Here is a 21,858-nt window from a genome sequence, read left to right on the forward strand (position 1 = left end):
TGTTATGGAACTTTTTGGCCCACCCAGTATTTTGGGCCTTGTTTGAATCTTATGTTTGGACAATCAAATCAACTTCTGAAAGTTAGAGAGTTGGTTTTTGTTGTTGTTTTGTTTTTAGTTTTTACAACACATTAACTCTGAATTTCCTCTTAGTTTTTGAACTTTTGAAAAGAAGATAGTACTTCCTACTGTGCTTTATATTTATGTGTTATACAACTCAAGACTGTCACATTGCAATATTTACAATAATATATGTAATAAATAATATCGCACATTTATTAAAGTATGCTCAAGGCAGATGTCTGGGGGGGTAATAAATTGTTCATTCAGATTTTTTAGACTTTGCTATTTCTCTCTGTTTTGTAGCATCCAAAATCAGCTGATAGAAACTTGTAGGGAAATACCATCAGGTCTTTTGCCTCTTTTGCTGCAGGCTTTTACGTGATATATTAATACCTCCTTGTGTGTGTTTGGGTTGCAGAGTCGCCAATTTATATTTCCTGTTTCTAGTTGTCCTGAACTGGGTGCCTTTGGTAGAAGCCTTCCAAAAGGAAATTACGATGCTGCCTCTGGTGGTTGTCCTTACAATTATTGCAATTAAAGATGGCTTGGAAGATTACCGAAAATACAAACTTGACAAACAGATCAACAACTTAGTAACTAAAGTTTACAGTAGGTAAGTGTAACAGCAGCTGTGCTGGGGAATACACAGGCATCATTTAGAAACATGCAGAATGTTACTTTTTCCCCCTTAGGTATGACTAGGACACTTTGTGTGTGTGTGGGGGGGGCGTTTTCAACTAATATTTATTCAAGTCCTACAGGGAATTAAATTTAGCCATCATAGGAAAACAATAATGTGTAAGCCGATGTCACCCCAGGAGTTGATAAAGCAAGAGCTTCTATAATTTAGGCATAAGTGGCACTGAAAGGATTAAACTTCAAACCATTAAAAGGAAAGCAAGCAGATAGTTTTTAATCCTAGATGTTACAATTTGGGATTAAGGGAGTATGGGATAAGAAAAACATGAATGAATATGGAAAAACAACATGGGATATGAAAAAAGAGATGAGCTTCCTGTGGAGGAAAGGAATTGTGAGAAATGGAGAAGTGTGTTCTTTTTTGTGCATAAAGCCAGCAGCCTATAAAACCCTTCCTGCTGCGGCAACAACAGAGGGCGTTCGTAATAGGAGGTCTTTTCAGAAGCACATTTGCTCTGTTGGAGACTTGTATTTCCAGTATTTATGAAATAGAAAGCCAAGAATAAAGTCCATTAAGGTGAGTTTTGAACTCTGCTGTTTATTAATGACTACACTTACGAATGCTACAATGCTAGTGTCCGGAGACAGTTATTTATCACTCTGGGATGTATTCCTTCAAGTCGTGTGCATATTGTGGTAGGGGTAAACGCATGGGGGATGGTTTACAAAATTGGGATTATGCTACATATATTTTATTCTAATTCTTTTAGCCTAATAGTACACCATAAATATTTCCCATGTCTTTAACCTTCAAGAAAGTACATTTAATAGCTGCATTGTCTATAATATGACTCTAAGGTAATTTAACATTTCCCATATTTATATAATTCTGAGAATGTATGTTTCAGTGAGTATTCTTATACAAAAGTGTTGAAGATCTGTGATTATTTCAGCATTATAATTAGAAATGGAATTACTAGATCAAAGAGGAGGAATATATTTTAAAATTTATTTTACTGAAGTATAGTTGATTTACAATGTTAATTTCTGCTGTACAGCAAAGTGATTCAGATATATGTATGTACATTCTTTTGTATATTCTTTTCCATGATGATTTATTACAGGATACTGAATATAGTTCCATGCACTATAGAGTAGGACCTTATTGTCTATCCATTCTGTATATAATAGTTTGCATCTGCTTATCTCAAACTCCCAATCCATCCTCCCCCACTGCCCTCCCCCTTGGCAACCACAAGTTTGTTCTCTATGTCTGTGAGTCTGTTTGTTTCATAGATAAGTTCATTTGTGTCATATTTTAGATTCCACATATAAGTGATATCATATAGTATTTGTCTCTTTCTGACTTACTTCGCTTAGTATGATTTCTAGTTGCATCCATGTTGCTGTAAATGGCATTATTTCATTCCTTTTTTATGACTGAATAGTATTCGTGTGTGTGTGTATGTGTGTGTGTATGTGTATACCTTTACCTTCTTTATCCATTCATCTGTCGATGGATACTTAAGGTTGCTTCCATCTCTTGACTATTATAAATAGTGCTGCTATGAACATCGGGATGCATGTATCTTTTCAAATTATTTTTTTTTTTCTGGATATACACCCAGGAGTAGGATTGCTGGATCATATGGTAGCTCTGTCTTTAGTTTTTTAAGGAACCTCCATACTGTTTTCCATAGTGGCTGCACCAATTTACATTCCCACCCACAGTGTAGGAGGGTTCCCTTTTCAAGAAGGAATATATTTATGTCCTTCTTTGGGTGGCTTTTATGAAAATAAATTACAAAGTTTATAATGTTAATTCTCTGGAGTTCCCTTTCATGAGAAATGTATCTACTTCTTAAAAAGTCATCATTAGGAATAGATTTGTGAAATTCTGAATATGTTAACTGCTTTACAAGTTAGGGTTTGGTGTTACTTGTTTTCATTTCAGAGTTTGGAAAGCTTATGGAATATTCTGAGGATAGTGAGTGTGTTAACTTGGCCTGGGGGGAGTATCCAAGTAAAGGGGCAGTAATCAGAAATAAAAAGTTAGAGAGGGAATTTGAAGCCTACTGTTGGAGACACTCCATGACCAGGATACTGCTTAGACATGAGTAAAAGAGTTATCCAGAGAAATGGAATCAATAGGAATAAGATTTATTTTAAGGAATTGGCTCATGGGATTGTGGAGGCTAAGAGTCCCACTATCTTCCATCTGCAAGCTGGAGTCCCAGAAAGGCCAGCAGTGTAGTTTGAAGGCCAGAGAGCGATGGTGTTGATTCCAGTCCGAGACCGAAGGCCTGAGAATCAGGAGTGTCAAGGGCGGATCAGTGTCCCAGCTCAGTCAGTCAGGCAGAGAGTGAATTCAACCTTCCTTCACCTTTTTGTTCTATTCAGGCCCTCAACGGATTGGATGATACCTCCCCACACACACTGGGGAGGGCCATCTGCTTTACTCAGTTCACCAATTCAAACACTAATCTCTTCCAGAAACACTCACAGACACACCTAGAAATAATGTTGAACCAAATACCTGGGCATCCTGTGGCCCAGTTAAATTGACTCATAAAATTAACCATCACAGATATTTTCCTTTAGTGGTAGAGAATGCATCTTTTGAGTTAAGAAGTAACATGGTTGAGCTTTAGGAGGATTGGTCCTCTCAGGTCATGGGAATGGCTTCTGTATAGATCTGCCTCTACTAATCAATCCAGGGTACTACTGGGAGTAGATGCTAAGTACAGGAGGGGATTCATAGAAGAGATACTGTGAAGAAGAACCCAATGGAATTTGGTGAACTTTTGTGATTTTATTTTATTTTTTCTGCTTTGGAGGATAAAAGTACCACCAATAGAAACAGGGAGCATTAAATTCATCTCAGGTAGAGTGAACTGTAAATGATAGTAAGACAGGCATCTAAGTGGAAATGCCCAGTGGGCAAATAGGGCACACATATTACAGAAGTTCTCAAAGGAAGGAAAAGCTACAGAGAGAAATTTCAAAGTCATCAGTCCCTTCATGAGTTAGGAGTTTGACGTAAATCCTCAAGGGAGAAAATGTGAAGAGCTAAAAGACTGAGCTTTGAGCCCAAAGGTAGGCACCTGTTTCAGCCTTTGGAAAGACTTCAGAGGCTCCATTGGACAGATGCTGTCACTATTCTGAGATCTCAGAGCATTTGGCATATTTCTTGGGTTGATTTCAGTGCTCTGATATAGACTCAACTTTCATAAGACACTAATTCTAAATTTGTCAGACTAGAGATTCTGTTCTATTCTAGTTTCCAAGTCAGAATAAATGATATCTAAGTTTAAAAGTTTAGTTTTATAATAAACAGAAGTATATTCTGAACAAATTTAAGTTCACTTGACTGACCAAGAGTTCAACCAGATGGCATAATTTTTTTGTTGTTGTTTTGGGAGGACAATAACTCAAAGCCTTGTCCTGATAGTGGAAATTTATCTTCAGTGTTACATGAGACAATGATTAGGGAAGAAGACTTCTCTGAAGAGGTGCTATTTAAGCCAAAACCTGTAGGATTCTGAATTTTGTTCATTATTAGAATTCTTCAGTGGCTTTCCCCAAATTGATTTTAAAGACCTATTATAGAAAACGAAATAACTTTTTTCTCTTTTCTCTTTTGATGTGAACTGTACTTAAATAAGGAAAAATTAGTTCTCTTTTTTTTTCTTATACTCATGTCTAATCTAAAGGGAACCAGAAAAATTGATGTATAGAAAAAATGAAAAAATAGTTCATGGTTTTTATTTTAAAGTCATAGAGCACTTTACTGAAACAGTGCTGTGAATCATTTGATGACATTTAAATGCTTATTATGTGCCAGAGATAGAGAGGTGAAATGTTCATATAGTCTCTGCCTTCAAAAAATAGCTGTAGGAAATAGGATTTTACAGTGATTATATGATGAACAAAATCCATATTTTCACCAATTTTAAGATTGCTCAGCTAATGCCAAATTTAGCAAATGGAAAGAATACTTACATGTATTTTTAAATACAAATTCTTGTACATAAATAATTGCTGATTTTTAGTGATAGTTTAGAGTTGCTACTGTGTGTTTGTTTGCTTTTTTAGCTTATTCTAAAAAGTTCTAATCCTGATATCTTCACTTAGTAGCTGTGTAGCCTTGGGCAAATTATGTAAACTAGCTAAACTCCAGTTCCCTTCATTATGAATAAAGTAGTATAAAACATTAAGCATAGTACCTAACCCTTTCAAGTGCTAAGTAAAGGTTAGCTATTATGATTATTATAAGTTAATAATGACTATAAGCTAGAGTTTGTCACATGATCAAGTCATTTAATTAATATTTGAGAACTTGTTAAAACGTATGATTTTATAAATACTGAAATATCCTAATGGGGAACCTGGTATAATTTTTTTCTCAGGGGTCCCTTTAGACATAGTTTGGATCTGTTTTAGATGATTTGCATATAAACTTAAAGATGAGATGCAATATTCTTTTCAATTGTTTAAGGTCTAGTCCAAGATATCACTTTATGATTGCATTTCATAATAGAATTGGGTAGCTCTTTATGTCTTTTTATTATATTCTATGTAATTTGCTTTTGTTTGGTGTAGAAGAAATAATGCTTACATTCTGACCCTTCCTCTCTTGTTCTCGGAACAAATTATAGGGATATAAAGATATAAACGTGGGCTCTAAGAACATGTCTTGTTGATTTAAGTTAATGTACTAACTTAAATTCCTATTAAATACAAAGAAATTACTTTAGAGGACAAATTATTTCTCAGTAAAATTAAGTTGAAAGTATGCAGCTATTAAATCTTGCAAGCTTCTGGAAGAAGCATATTAACATTTCTATGCAGATAATTTGGTTCTTATTTGTAATAACGTGGTCTTTCACAAGGTGCTTAATTTTCTTTGCGAAAGTATCATAGGGAAATAACAAATGCTAGAATAGAAATTCAACATTTAAACCCTATTACACCTCAATTACATTAGGATGAACTATTATCCAAAACCTGACTTAAGATTGCCTTTAAAATGGCAGCCATTTGTAAGGTTTTAAGGTTTACTTCAAGGATAATAGAAGTGTGCTGAAAATAAAACTATTAATCATCCAGCAAATTTAAGTGCCTACTGTGTTGTAGGCACTGAGATATTTAGAGGTTTAAACAAAAAACAGATAAAATGCCTGCCCTCCAGAAACTTACACTGGTTTCTGATCTTTAACAATCACCATATTGTTGGTGTTAGGAGTTTAAAAATACTAGTTAATGTTAATATTTTAGAATTATCTCATAAATTCATAGAATTTCATGATTCTTGAAATGAGACTAAATATCAGTGGCCTTCTAAGATATTAACCTTATTGATGTGTGACATTTTCCAAAGCAGTGGTTCTTGAAATTCACTTTCTAATACACAATTAAACCATGTTTTGTTTGGTGGTCATTGGTAAGTTACTATAGCTGGAAGTAAAGTCTAGTATTTGAGAGATGGACTCTGGAGCTACCTGCCTTGTTTCAAATCCCAGGAATACTAGGAACTGTGTGACCTGGAGCTAGTGACTTAACCTGTCAAAGTCAGTTTTTCTCATTTCTAAGAGGTGGGGGAGTGGGGCATAGTGCATTCATCGTACCACCCACATAACACTGTTATAAAAATTAAATGAATTGATGAATATAAAGCATGCAGTAAATTTTAGCTGCTCTTGTGTCCAATGATTATTCAGTATTTGCTTTTTATAAACTGTTTTTAGTGTTTTATTGGAAAAATACTAAAGAACATCAAAAAGAAAAACTCATTCATAATCCCACTCTTTCAATTTGTTAAAGTAGGAAGTAGAAGTCCACGTTTTCTGTCTTTCCACCTCTCTTCTTCCAACCTTCACCCCAGTGGAATCACTATTAATAGTCCAGTGTATTCTTCCCAACTTTCCCCAGTGATTGTGTATTGACATAAAAGCTGTGTGACATTGCATTCTTAAAGAAGCAAAATGGGTCTAGAAGTTTGCCTGAAGAATGGCTTATAAGTGCTATATCCTGACCAATGAGAGTAATTACAGAAGCACAAATAACCAAGTAGATACAAGAAATTCTAGTTGTACATTTAGGCTGTGGAAGAAGGAGAAAGTTCTTTTACTACTTTTAATTCTATATCCGAGAAGGAAATATAACCTCATGTTGAGTCTACCACAATTAAAAATTCTCAAAGCTAGTTAAAATTGGCAACGAGCATTGTCACTTAGCTTGTAGTTTCAAACATCATGCTCTCCCATGCCCTATGGCACTGTGCCTCCACTCTCACTCTGACTGATACACTGTCCCACCTCACTCTAGATCATCCTGTAAGACTCACCTCCTCCAGAGCTAAATGTCCCAGCTGTTTGCTCCCATAATAACCTGTGCATACCTCTCTTATAAAATTGCTGTTTGTGTCACTTTTTCAAATTTTGACCATAACTTCCATAGGGAGATTACCATATCTTAGTCACTTTTGTATTCTTAGCACCTGACATGGTAACTCACATAAATTAAGATCAGTATGTGTTTCATTGACCTGAACTAGCTACCTATTGGGAAAATTAGCTACTTTAAAAAAAATCCTAGTATGGACTCCAAATAGGGAAGAGTGAAGTTAATTTAATTGTAAAATTGACCTCATTTGAATTTTGTTCCAATGTAGAGTAAATAAACTTGTCCCTTAGAGGCAATCTGTTTCTTATGTTTGAAAGAAAAATAAAATCCTTAACCCTAATATCAAATCTGTCTTCTCTCCCTACTTTGACAAATTCTCAGCAAATTTTCTTATAGCTTTCTTCATAGAAAAAGTAGAGGTCATTAAGCATGAATTAGGTACTTCAGTTCTTTCTTACATCATCTACATCTTCACCTACTTTCTTCTGACTTTACATGAAAAGGTGACTCCCTGCCTTGTAATAGTAATTCTTTCATCTGCATTCTTAATTCCATTCCTTGTTACTTCTCCATAGCCTCAAACAGCACCCCCCAGCTCTGTCCTCTCTTGTACCTTGCCTTCTCCATGGGCTTCTTCCCTGCATGCTATGTGCATGCCCAGTTCTTTCATCCTTACTGTCCTTTGCCTTACCTTCCCTTGCAGTGGCTGCTTTCACCCTTTATTCCTTTCAGGGCTAAACTTCATGAAATATTCTACTTCTTCAACTTCCAGTTATGCCTTAATTCACTGGAGGTCTCAGTTTCTTCTTCACTCTCCGCATCAACAGTTTCATGCTGTCAACTTGGTAGCAGACATTCTAATAACCACATATCACAGGCATGACCCCTTTGTGGCTTTTGTTACTCTGATGGCTCCCTTTTTGAAATTTCCTCCTTCTTTGATTTCTCTGACATTTCCTCTTGGATCGTTACCTTGTGTCAGCTGCCCTCTATGTACCTAGGACTTGCAAGTTTATATTTCTACTCATGAACTTCTGATCAAAACCATCAAAATGCTGGACCTCAATTTTATATCTTCAATTTTATATCTCACTTCAAATAAAAACTTTCCAAAACAAATTTATTATCTTCACCATGATGCAATCAGTGCTTCTGTAATCTGGGACATGGTGAAAGGCACCACTCACCATACAAGTTAGATACCATAGTGTCACCTTTGATAACTTTGCATGTAATAAGTCAGAATACTTGTCTCTAGTACCCAAATATGTCTTGATTTAATCTCCTTTCATCCATCCTTTTTGCTGCCTTAATTCTAACCATCTTTATCCCTCCCCTGAATTTTTTCAATAACTTTCCATTGGTTCCTTGCCATTCCTATTTCTAACCAGCCTGCCACCCAACAATTCATCCATTACTCTGTAGCAGGACTTAGCAGGTAGAAATAGAATCATATCATTCTGTGAACCTTTAGTGAATATCCATTTTCTATGGAATGAAATCCCTACTCCTAGGAATGGCAGTAAGACTGAACCTTCAATATATGACTCCTGGGTTCCTTAAATAACTAAAAATAGAACTACCATACGACCCAGCAATCCCACTACTGGGCACATACCCTGAGAAAACCATAATTCAAAAAGAGTCATGTACCAAAATGTTCACTGCAGCTCTATTTACAATAGCCAGGACATGGAAGCAACCTAAGTGTCCATCGACAGATGAATGGATAAAGAAGATGTGGCACATATATATAATACACTATTACTCAGCCATAAAGAGAAAGGAAATTGAGTTATTTGTAGTGAGGTGGATGGACCTAGGGTCTGTCATAAAGAGTGAAGTAAGTCAGAAAGAGAAAAACAAATACTGTATGCTGACACATATATATGGAATCTTAAAAAAAAAAAAAACGTTATGAAGAACCTAGAGGCAGGACAGGAATGAAGACACAGAGAATAGACTTGAGGACACGGGGAGGGGGAAGGGTAAGCTGGGATGAAGTGAGAGGGTGGCATGGACATATACATACTACCAAATGTAAAATAGATAGCTAGTGGGAAGCAGCTGCATAGCACAGGAAGATCAGCTCGGTGCTTTGTGACCACCTAGAGGGGTGGGATAGGGAGGGTGGGAGGGAGATGCAAGAGGGAGGAGATATGGGGATATATGTGTATGTATAGCTGATTCACTTTGTTATAAAGCAGAAACTAACACACCATTGTAAAGCAATTATACTCCAATAAAGATGTTTATATATATATATATATATATATATATATATATATATATATATATATATATATATACACACACACATATATGACTCCTGCCTACCTTTTTGGTCTTCTCTCTGTTACTTCCCGCCATGGGAGAGTAAACTGGTGTATACTAGAAAAAAATTGTTATAACAAACCATTGGCTTACCTTTCTTGATAAACTAACAAACTCTTTAGGTAAATAAGGAATCCTTTTAGTTGGATTCAACCTGGTACATAAGATATTTTGGGACAATATGTCCTGAAAATGTTCTTCTTAGGTAGCCCTTTGAGCTAAGTATTTCTTGAAATAACCAATGTAATTCTGTACAGCAGAAGTTATGCAAGTATTGGCTTAAGGTAGCATTTCTATTTAATACGATTCATTCATTTTTAATATTATGTCATATAGCTTAGAATATAACTATCTCCCAGCCTTCTTCGACAATGAATTTGAATATTGAACTCCAAAAATGTAATAGAAAATAAATCTTTACTTATAAAATAAGTGCATTTTTATGACAAATACTAGTTCTTTGCAGATATTTGGGAGGTGATAGGGGGATGAGACAGACCTTCCTAACATTTGTTGGCAGTATTGTGTATGAAATGCTGCTTAACTAGTTATATAATAGTCTATGATACAAATGTCCTAATTCTTCTCTAAGGACAATGCTTTGTGGAGCTTAATTCATGCCATTGGTATGAAAAGGCATGAGAAGTTTGGCAAAAACTTTAACATAAATCAGGGCATTTATGGCAGGTCAACCTCAGTTCATGTGCCTTTCCTTTAAAAAGAATTGAATATATAGATTGGGAAAACAACACTTTTGAAAAGAGTTAAAATTTGGCATTCTCCTTTCTAGGGATCAAATGCAGCCAACACAGGACTACTTTAACCAGTATTTCAATTAAATGATAATTAAGGGTGTTAATCTGGTGGTATAATGATTTTTAAAGTGTTGTGTCTAGGTATTTATTTCATCTCTTTTGGGTTTTCTTTAATTTTTCCATCCTATCTGCCAGATAGGAAGCTCTCTTGAGAGCAGATAATGTGTCTTGGGCATTTTTAGATCCTTGATACCTGACCACAGGATAGCACTCAGGAATTGCTTCATATATGAATAAACCCATCCAATGTTAATTTTAATTTTATTTAAGAACTACTCAAATAGCGTAGTGGTTCAAAATCTCACAGGAAAAGAGAATTGATGTTTTGGCAGCTTAGTAACTAAATTTTCAGGTGAAGCAAGTTGCAGAATTTAAGTTTTGCCAATTCTCTGGCTTCCCCTTTTAGCGTTTAACAGATTAAAATTCACCCTAACACTTTAAATTATATACTAAAATTAAAAAAAAAACTATTATGTGTGTTTTTGGCTTGAGATTCTTTTTAAACTTTTTTTTTTTTTTTCTATTTTAGGAAAGAGAAAAAATATGTTGACAGATGCTGGAAAGATGTTACTGTTGGGGACTTTATTTGCCTTTCCTGTAACGAGGTCATTCCTGCAGATATGGTTTTACTCTTTTCCACTGATCCAGATGGAATCTGTCACATTGAGACTTCCGGTCTTGATGGAGAGAGCAATTTAAAACAGAGGCAGGTGGTTCGGGGATACACAAAGCTGGTAAATAATGTGTTCTCCATTGGTGACATAAACATTTTCTTTTCAGAAGATGACTGAGCTCATTTTCACATGTACCGATAAAGAGATTTTTAAAACTCATTTTTACCTTTACAAAATGGAATTCTAGAGAGCTTAATTCAGTTCCAGATATCAGTAGAGGTGTGCTATATTTTATAGATAATAGGATTTAATGACTTCGGAGTTTAGACATTTCAGTCTGACAATCATATATTTCTGGGAACTGAATTTAAGAAACCCAACAAATTTTGCAATTTGGAAAATTCTTTTGCAATAGAAACAATCCACTTCTAACTTATTTTTCTTAAACTTAGATTTTTATATGTTATATCTGATTGAAGCTGGAGATATCAATCGGTCATTGTTCCTAAAATCTGTAATTACTTATATACCAAGGCCTTTTAAGAAATTTGTAACTTTTCATGCCACAGACCTCTGACCCTTCACCATGCTGTGGTGAGGGAAACAAGACCTTTGAAGTTATATTAACACGAGTTTGAATTAATCCCAGATCTGCCATTTAATTACTATGTTACTTAACCACTTTATGCCTCAGTTTCTTTATCTTAACATGGAAATGATGATATTTATCTATTAGAGAATTTTGTGACATATTGATATTTAGCATATTTTAATTTTTTAAATAAAATTTGCTGAGATCAAATGCATACGTGCTCAGAGTACTCATATGTATACATATATGTGTGTGTATATGTATATATAAATACACATGTAATCTCAGAAGCTACGTATATGGTTAAGGAACAACAACAGAAGTATTTTCAGCTTTTCAGTGTCTTCCAGATAAAAGAGTGTGCACTGTAGGAGGAGAAGCTCTCTCCTGCAGGGAGTTCTGCATGGATTCCAGTATATGACTCATACATTCCCATCACTTGAAGATATTTATTAATGCTCTGGGACCATTCTGATCTCATTTATTCATTTATAATTATCCCTATACTTTCCTTCATTTGGGCAACTTGTGACAAATTTTGTGACAAGCATGCCTTCGTTTTATCTTAACAATTGGTGAAAGGATAAACACTTAAATCTCAAGATTTAACCTTGAATTTTTGTTTGGTGATTTAAAATAAATAAATAAATAAATATATATATATTTTTAGGACTCTGAAATTGATCCTGAGAAATTCTCCAGTAGGATAGAATGTGAAAGTCCAAACAATGACCTCAACAGATTCCGAGGCTTCCTGTGAGTGATACATGACTTACCTTTGTGGGTGTGAGTGGGATTGTATGTTGCAATTATGCTGAACTCAAAAAACCTTTTGTGTACTTATACCAAGTTAAATCACTAAAGGCTGTAAGTTAAGCCACCTTTAAATTTGGCTTATTTTAATTATTTGATATTTACCTATGTATATTTTTAAAACAACAAAACCTTGTTCTTAAAATAATCCTAGACTCTTTTTCAGTGGTATGTGAATGACTTAACATGAGCTCCATGTTAAGCCCAAGACATGTTAGTTATTTGGAAGGAAATGTTTGGACAGACATGGCAGCTTAAGTGACATGATAGGATGATGGTGTCCTTCTATCCTATTAGAATTAGAGTAGGTGGACAATTCAGTTGGTAAAAGTCAGCCAATGACTTTAAAACACATCTAAGAAAAAGTATGGGAATCCACAACAGTGTTCATTCTGGAGGCTTCCTATGGCATCTACATCCCTTTCCATGGGCATCTAGAATTTAGGGTCTTATCTGATTCAGGCTGGCTTGTGCCACTTAAGTGCTTTATTTTTTGAGCCAAGTTACTTTTTTTATCCTTCCTAATTTTTAAGAGGAGTTAGTTAGACCTACTTCATAGTGGTGATCTTGTGAGGAAGTGGCAGAGAAGAAAAAAGTTGCTAAATCATTTTTTGAGACCAGAATTACCCTGATACGATTACCCTGATACCAAAAGAATACAAAGACATTTAAGGGAAGATTAATATCCCTCATGAACATAGATGCAAAAAAATTTACACAAATTATAGCAAATCAAATCCAACAATATATAAAAAGGTTTTTACATAATGACTCAGTAGGTCTTATACTGGAAATGCAAGATTGGCTTAACATTAGAAGATCAAACAATGTAATTCACCATATTAACAAACGATAATTAACAAGTGAAAAAGAAATACCAGGCAACCATCTCATGGATATAGAAAAAGCATTTGACAAAATCTAACTTCTGTTTTTGCAAACTGGAAATAGAAGGGAACTTTCTCAACCTGATGAAAAGCATCTATAAAAACCATACAGCTAGCATCAGACTTAATAGTGAAAGACTAAGTAAGCATTTTTCCCCTAAGATCAGGAGCAAGACATGGATATTGTCTCTCACCACTTTTATTCAAGATTGTACTGGAGAGCCTAGCTAATGTAAAGAAAATGAAATAAAAGCATCAAGTAATAAAGAAGTAAAACTGTCTTTTATTCATAGATGGTGTGATGGTCTTTGTAGAAAACCTGATGAAATCTACAAAAAAAGCTACTAGAATTAATAACTGAGTTTAGCAATATTGTAGGAAACAAGATCAATATACAAAAATTAATTGTATTTCTATACACTAGCAATGAACAATCAGATATGGAAACTTTAAAAATCAATTTATAATAGCATCAGAAAAAATGAAATACTTAAGAATAAATCTGACAAAAGATATGAAAGACCTGTATACTGAAAACCACTGAACACTGTTGGGATAAACTGAAGACATAACTAAATGGAGAGACATATGTTGTTCATGCATTGAAAGACTCAATATTGTTAGTACGTCAATTTTTTTTCCCAAATCTGTAGAATCAGTGTAATCCCAATTGAAATCCCAGCAAGGTTTTATTTTTTATTTTTATTTTTTTAGAAATTGGCAAGTTCTAAAAATTTATGTGGAGATAGAAAGAACCATTTAACTAAACAACTTTGAAAAAGAACAGATTTGGAGGGCTAATACCACCAGATTTTGTTTTTGGTATATAGACCAATAGGTCAGTGGAAGAGGTTAGAGTCCAGAAATTGATCCAGGCATTAATGGGCAACTGGATTTTGACAAAGGTGCAAAGGCAGTTTAGTGGAGAAAGGTTAGTTGTTTCAACAGACGATGCTACAACAATTATACATCTATATATATATTTAAAAAAAAAAATTTTTTTGTTGTTGTTATACGCGGGCCTCTCACCGTTGTGGCCTCTCCCGCCGCGGAGCACAGGCTCCGGACGCGCAGGCCCAGCCGCTCCGCGGCATGCGGGATCCTCCCAGACCGGGGCACGAACCCGCGTCCCCCGCATCGGCAGGCAGACTCCCAACCACTGCACCACCAGGGAAGCCCTATACATCTATATTTTAAAAAAACACTTCAACTTAGATCTCTCGCCACTTAAAAAGATTAACTAAAAATGGATCCTGTACTTACTTAAATGTAAACCTGAAATTATAAAACTCCTAGAAGAAAACATAAGGGAAATCTTTGGTATCTTGTGTTAGCCAAAGATTTCTTAGCTATAACACCAAAAGCACAATCGATAAAAGGACAAAAATAATTAAATAAAATAACTTCATCAAAATTAGAAACTATTCTCTTCAAATGACACTGCTTAGCAAATGAAAACATAAGTCACAGACTGGAAGAAAATATTTGCAATGCATGTTTCTCATATAGGACTTGTATTTAGAATAGAGAAAGACATCTCAAAACTCAGTAATAAGTAAACAAACAATAGTTTTTTAAATGATCAAAAAAATTGAACAGACACTCCACCAAAGAAGATACATGGATGACAAATATCTGTGTGAAAAGATACAAATTAAAATCACAGAGCTACAACTGCTAAATTAAAAGAACTGACTATACCAGCTTTTCACAAGGATGTAGAGAAACTGGAACTCTCATGTACTGCTGGTAGGAGTGGAAATGGGTACAGCCACTTTAGCAAATAGTTTGGAAATTTCCTAAAAAGTTAAATTCACACCTACCGTGTGATCTGGTTTTTCCACTCCTGTTACCCAAGAGAAAACATTTATCCATATACTGACCTGTACACAAACATTCAAAGCAGCTTTATTGGTAATAGCCCCAATTAGAAACAACCCAAGTGTCCATCAACAGATAAATAGGTAAACAAATGGTATATCCATACAATGCATACTACTCTGCAGCAAAAAGAATTCACTAGTGGTACATGGAACAACATGGATGCATCTCAAAATAATGTTGAGTGAAAGAAGCCAGACAGAAAAGAATATATACTATATGATTTGATTTATACAGTCTCTCAAAAAAGAAGCTAATTTATAGTGATAGAAAGTAGATGAGCGGGTGCCTGGGTTGGGGGAGGTAGGAAGGAAAGTGTGCAGAAAGACATAAGGAAACTTTGGGGAATAATGGATATGTTCATTTTCCTGATTGTAGCAATGGTTTCGCAGGGGAAACGTCAAAACTTCAAGTTTTACACTTTAAATATGTACAGTATATGTATATGATTCTTGTTAGTTATTCCTTAGTCAAGTTGTTTAAAATGTTGGAGTTATCATGGAAGGAAGTTTAGAACATCGTGGTAGCATCTTTAAGTAGCACCTGATACAGACAGGTGTTAGGGCAGGCACAGGAAGCTATGCAATGGGAAAAGGGAATAAGCTTGGTCCAGGTAAAGAGGTAATGCTAGAATTAAATCATCAAGAATAAGAAGATACCAGGCAGGCAACTAAATGCAAAGAAAGGCTGACATTCCAGGTTAAGGGAGCAACACAGGTAATGGTGTAGAGGCCTGAGACTACAGTGCATTTGTGGAGTGTTAAGTGGTTTAAGTGTGTTTGGAGGGTAGGTGAGCAGTATAATAGATCATAAAGAGGCGAGATGATAAAGAGACGTTAGCAGATGTTCATGTCATCAGAAACGTGCTCATAAGCCATCTCTTAGGATGAGTCATTTTCTAGTGTTATTTTCTCCAGCTGCTGACTATTTACAGAATTTCCTCTTGTAAATGTCAGATTTAAGGGCTGACATTTTTGACCTGGACCTCAGGTGCTGAGGTTTGTACAGCCTCTTACTGGGAATGCTGACTCCCCTGACAAGGTCAGTCTTGCTTCTGGCACATTTCTAGACAGGAAAGAATAGGAACTTTAGTCTATCACTGTGTGGTTTGGAATATAGAACTCTGCATAGAATCTGACTCAGAGCATGTATATTTAGTAGAGTCAGCCCAGGAAGATACAGTAATTTTTTGTGAAATTGTTTTTATCTGCTAAACTAGCTCCTTATCCTTTTCCTGCTGTGTAGCCTATTTTCTAAAATCAACAAAAATTGATATGTTCAAGCTCACCCTCTGTATGAATGATGGCTTCTCTGGTCTTCTTACTCTCAGGTAGCACTGACTTCTTCCGTATTTGTGCCCACATTGTATGCTGAATATCAGATTTCTTTAATAACAACTATAATATTTTTATTAGTTACATATTTCTATATCAATCACTTCCTGTTAGACCACAGGAGCCAAGACTGTGTAAGTTTGTTTTTCTCTCCTCAGCATCCGGGTGGGTGTGCTGGGCGCATGGTAGATATTACATAGGCTCTTGAACGGATGAGAGCTCTATGTGGACAGTCAGTGTCTCACATGGAATCTGAAAGTCTCACGCTATAAGTGCCAAATACACACCCATCAAGTGCAGGACATGTTTAGAGTTTGGTGCAATCAAGATAGAAGTTGGGCTTTGATGTAATGATGGTAAGCTAGAGTTATTTAATGGTGAAAAATAAGGATCCCAGGGGAAAAAATCTTAATACACTAAGGAACTTTGGAACTGGTGCTTTTGTATATTATATCTGTTCCGTAAAGGTTCTAAGGATAACAAATGCTATATTCATGAGGAACCAAATCAAGACTGGGATGCGTGCCTGTGAATGCTACAAAGAAATGTGAATGTTGGGATTTAATTTCCTCATCTGTAAATCCAGAAAACAGAATTAGGTTAAACCCAAGGACACTGCTAGTTCTGACCATGACCCTATGGTTTGCTCGTTGTACATAAACCCATATAAACGAAGGAATGTAAACACACACCTCTTAGAGTGTTTTCCAAATTAGCAGAGTGAAATGACAAATCTGTTTTCCTCCTTTGTGGTAGGAAACCTTTTTTGAAGAACTTTTCTTTTCTTTTCCTTGTAATCTAGATAGCATGGGTAGCAGATACAATGACAATCTTCCTATACATAATAAAAAAGAAACAACTTATAGACTGAAGTGTATTGCTTAAAAAACAAACTAATTTTAATGCTGAAATTAACAATGCATTTTCACAAAATATGTGAAATACGTTGCATTTAAAAAAATTTTCCAATGAGTTTGCCCTGTATTTTTGCCACTATAGTAATTTCATCAAGTAATTACTTTGATAGTTTTAAAACTGTTTTACAGAAGGTTTCAAACCTGCAAAATTAGGAAGAAAAGTGTAATGAACACCCATGAGCCCTCAGCCAGTTTTAACTATTTCATAATTTTGCCAACTTTGTTTCACATATCCTCCCACTTCCTTCCCTGCACCTACATCACATCGTTTCAATGTCAATACCTCACTATAAGTATACAGCAGAAAAAAACTTAAAAAAAACCCACACCCATAACAGCATTATCACATTTAACTACATTCAGAACAATTTCTTGACAGCATCTAATACCTAGTCTTTGTTCAAATTTCTCCAGTTATCTCAAAAAAATTTTTAGAGTCAGTATATTCTAACCAGGATCAAAACAAAGGTCTACACATTGCATTTGGTTGATATGTCTCTCAATTTCCCCTCCCAAGAAATGGGGTCATTTAGCTTGTAGAATTTACCACATTCTGGATTGAGCTGATTGTGCCCTTCCTGAGGGTGGAGCGCCTCTACCACTCCTTTTGCTCCCCCTCCTCATTCTACTCATTTGTTGAATAGACCAGGTCATTTTGCCCATAGAGCTTACCACTGCAGATTTGGTAGCTTTGGCTGACTGCATCCTTGCATTGGTGGTTAACATGTTTTTCTGGCCTTATTTCCTGAAAACTGTCCAGAGGCACTTTCAGAATCTGATGAAAGAAATTCTCTCCCTAGAAAATGACAAATGTATATAGACACACACAGGGAAATATTGCATACAGTTTCAAAGGCTTCACAGTTCCCCTGATGCCACAGACCCCAGTTTGATTTGCGCTCTTAGAGGCTTGATTAGGTTCCGAGGGAGATGAGCAATTCCCGTCCTCGAACTTCTGGAGGCTGGAGACCTGTGATGTCCCCTTGTCCCATTGGTAGTTATGTTAAGATTGGTGTTGTCAGCCTTATCCTTTCATTATAAAGTTCCCCACCAACCTTCCACCTAATGATTTTAGCTACTGGCTATTATTGCCTAAGAGTAATCCTTGATTTCACCAGGGTCAAAAATGGTAATTTTCTAATCCCATCAAGAACTTTTCCCTCATCAGCTATTAAGTTACCCCAAAATACAGTTTTCTACTAGAGGAAATAGTTTCCTTATTTGGAATATTTTTCATTTTTGTAGCATCAATACTAGAAGTTGACAATGAATGGTAGAAAACAGTGTTAGAAACCTGTTGTGTCTTTGCGCCCCAGCCAAAGTGGGTAACTGAAATTACAAAAGCAAATGCATCAGAGATTTGAATCTTTTCCTGTGAACTGCCTAACTTCATACTGTAATCCAGAATATTCAAAAATCATTTTTATTTTTATATGCCGATTTTTGCTATTTAAAAATAAACTGATATGCTGTCTTTCTTATAGAGAACATTCCAACAAAGAACGTGTGGGTCTCAACAAAGAGAATTTATTACTTAGAGGATGCACCATTAGAAACACAGAGGCTGTCATGGGCATTGTGGTTTATGCAGGTTGGTTATACTTCTGACTTTTCACCATCATCTCCTCTGTGCTTTTCTGCAAGTTAACATTTTCCATTTACTCAAAATGTAATCTCTAGAAGCAGAAAGGAAATTTTGTCTTGATAACCTTAATCATTGGTCTCTGTTTTTCTAAAGAGATCACAAAAAGAAGCTAAATTAACAAAGTATATTGCATAACTACTTTTCATTAAATTGTCTGCCAGTGAGATATAAAAATATGATATTTGCTACCTGGCTTTAATTTGCACGTTTTCTCACATACTGTGTTACCCATGTAGGCCATGAAACCAAAGCAATGCTGAACAACAGCGGACCAAGGTATAAACGCAGCAACTTAGAAAGAAGAGCAAATACAGATGTCCTCTGCTGTGTCCTACTGTTGGTTATAATGTGTTTAACTGGTGCATTGGGTAGGTAGAATTTGATTATTTGCTGACATCTTTTCAGCAAGATATTCATTTAAAAGTATTTTATTTTCAAAATGAAATTTATGAGTGTGTTTGACTTTTGTAAGGGAGGTTTTATTTGCCCATAATTGCTTTCTTCACATCTTCATCTCTCTCATTCTCTAACCTGAAAAGCATTAATACAGATTATATCCAGTTACACATGGCCACAGTACTAAAGCAACCTGAGAAGAGATGTAAGGAGCGAGAGAGATAGAGACAGGAAAATGTGTAGCATTTGAATTTGTTTCTTAAACAGTTGGTGTTCAACCAAAACCAATACTCTTATCTCTCTCTCTTTAGGAATAAAGTTCTATATTTGCATAATATATACATAGCATCCTTTTGATGTCTGTGCATTTTTTGAAAGGTCATGGAATCTGGTTGAGCAGATATGAAAACATACCCTTTTTTAATATCCCTGAGCCTGATGGACATGTCATATCACCAGTGTTGGGAGGATTCTATATGTTTTGGACCATGATCATTTTGTTACAGGTAATTTCTGTTGTACTCATCACAGAATATTAAGATCTTTGCTACTTATCCAGCTCTATATGGCTTTTCATCCCTTCTTTTCCACCTTTAACATTTAAAAAATTGTTTTGCTCTTCTTAGGTTTTGATTCCCATTTCTCTCTATGTTTCCATTGAAATTGTGAAGCTTGGACAAATATATTTTATTCAAAGCGATGTGGATTTCTACAATGAGAAAATGGATTCTACTGTTCAGTGCCGAGCCCTGAACATCACTGAGGATCTTGGACAGATTCAGTACCTCTTTTCTGATAAAACAGGAACCCTGACTGAGAATAAGATGGTTTTTCGAAGATGTAGTGTGGCAGGCTTTGATTACTGCCATGAAGAAAATGGTGAGTGTTGGGTTTCTATGAAAACCAGCCTTAAGATTGGTCGTTTTTGCACACACTTAATGATTTGGTAATTCTGGCACAGAAGTGCTATATTTAATCATTGAGTATTTAACTCCTCTAAATGCGCATTGTTTCATTGTTGTCCCTTTAAAAGTTAGGTCAGAAGTTAGTAGGTCAGGAGTTAGTGAGTCAAAGTCAAAGAGTCTACTTCCATGGTTTCTTTTCTTTGCTTTTTTTTTTTTGCTATGGTTTCTCTAAAAAGAAAGTAAATTACCAGTAGTCGTAGAAGGTTGGGGGTTGGATTTGGTGACAATGATATTGCATTATAGATATTTTTGAGAATCTAATGAAACTCTATGGACCATCTCCCTGAAAAATATTTTGAAAATAATTCCAAAAGGATGACAGTTTCCCCAGACCCCATCATTCAGCCCATAGGTATTCATTGGTCATTGGCTGAGAATACCTAGTTTAAGAAGAAATAAGATGAACTGAACTTCTGAGGCTAAGGAAGTAAATATATAAATTGCAAGTTTCCTTTAAAGAATTGATCTTCATTAATTTTGTTATTTATAAAAGTAAGTGTACTCCTATGAAAGTAATTATGAGAAGTGTCCAAAACAAATTAACCTAGATGTTAACCACCACTAATAATTTGATGAATATATAACCATCCTTTTCTTTATGCATATTCCTGTATATGTGAAAATATATATTTGCACATTTCCCCTTTTAAAAGTTATAATATGTTGTAATAATGCTTTGCAGTTTGCTTTTTTTAAATTCCTTCATGGACCTTTTTCCAAGTCAGTTCGTGACTTAACATTAAGTGCATGGTATTGCATTATATGTGGTCAAGCTTAGTTTGCTTTTATAACAGTACTTGCAATTAACATTCCTTATTCATTCAACACATATTTTGTGAGCTCCTAATATGTGGCATGAGTCCCTGATCTCATGTAGCTTAGCATTTAAGGCAAGAGATAGACAAGATTAAAAATTATGATATACAAAATAAAATTCATCATGCAATATGCATTTCTCTACATACATATTTGTGAAATTATTTTTATAAGATACATGTCTAGCAACTGGATCCAGAGGTTTGCACATATAAAATTTTTATAGATCCTACAAAATTTATCTCTAAAATATTGTGCTAATTTATGTTCTCATAACCCAGAAAAATAACAGCTATTTTTCACACCCAGCCATAATGGGATGAAGTTATTCTTTTTAATTTGTGAGTTTTTGTAGTCATATTTAGCACTTCATTGTCTTAATTTTTCTTTGATTAGTGATGAGATGTTTAACTGTTTAACTTTTTATATGTTTCTGGCCATTTGAATATCCTTGGTAGAGTGATCATGTCTTCCTATTTAACAAATGAGTTTTTCTTATTCTTAGTAATCTGTAGGAGGGTTTTATCTATTAAGGCAGGGCTGATGTTCAGCTTGTGTGCCCCGGTCTAGGTTGTCTGTGGCCCATGTCCATTTTCATTTGTGCACTTATATTGAACCAGTTGTTAAATAATTTGAGTATCAACCTTGATATTATCCTTTTCTTCTGTAGATGGCAAATATTAATGCTTTCTTGGTTCATCATTTATCACTGTATAAGTTTTCTATTGCCACATAACGAATT

At 35.2% G+C, this 21,858-nt stretch overlaps 1 protein-coding gene across 4 annotated transcripts in view; it reads left to right on the forward strand.

The window, feature by feature from the left end:
• The window catches only part of ATP10D (ATPase phospholipid transporting 10D (putative)), a 121,930-nt gene that overhangs the window by 42,617 nt on the left and 57,455 nt on the right, over positions 1 to 21,858 (forward strand). For 3 of the 4 annotated variants that reach the window (XR_010841049.1, XM_059067258.2, XM_067036044.1), the window contains exons 3-9: positions 482 to 676; positions 10,786 to 10,990; positions 12,133 to 12,218; positions 18,779 to 18,885; positions 19,176 to 19,307; positions 19,714 to 19,841; positions 19,962 to 20,214. Coding sequence is in view for 3 of the 4 variants with exons in the window: in XM_059067258.2 (XP_058923241.1) it covers positions 482 to 676; positions 10,786 to 10,990; positions 12,133 to 12,218; positions 18,779 to 18,885; positions 19,176 to 19,307; positions 19,714 to 19,841; positions 19,962 to 20,214 (1,106 nt within the window). In the remaining variant the exon portion in view is untranslated. Of the gene's footprint in view, positions 1 to 481; positions 677 to 1,196; positions 1,280 to 10,785; positions 10,991 to 12,132; positions 12,219 to 18,778; positions 18,886 to 19,175; positions 19,308 to 19,713; positions 19,842 to 19,961; positions 20,215 to 21,858 lie in introns of those variants that run through there. The other variant, XM_067036045.1, reaches the window with a different exon arrangement.

This window comes from Kogia breviceps, chromosome 6 (assembly GCF_026419965.1).
Source record: "Kogia breviceps isolate mKogBre1 chromosome 6, mKogBre1 haplotype 1, whole genome shotgun sequence".
In the NCBI taxonomy this organism is placed as follows: Eukaryota; Metazoa; Chordata; class Mammalia; order Artiodactyla; family Physeteridae; genus Kogia; species Kogia breviceps.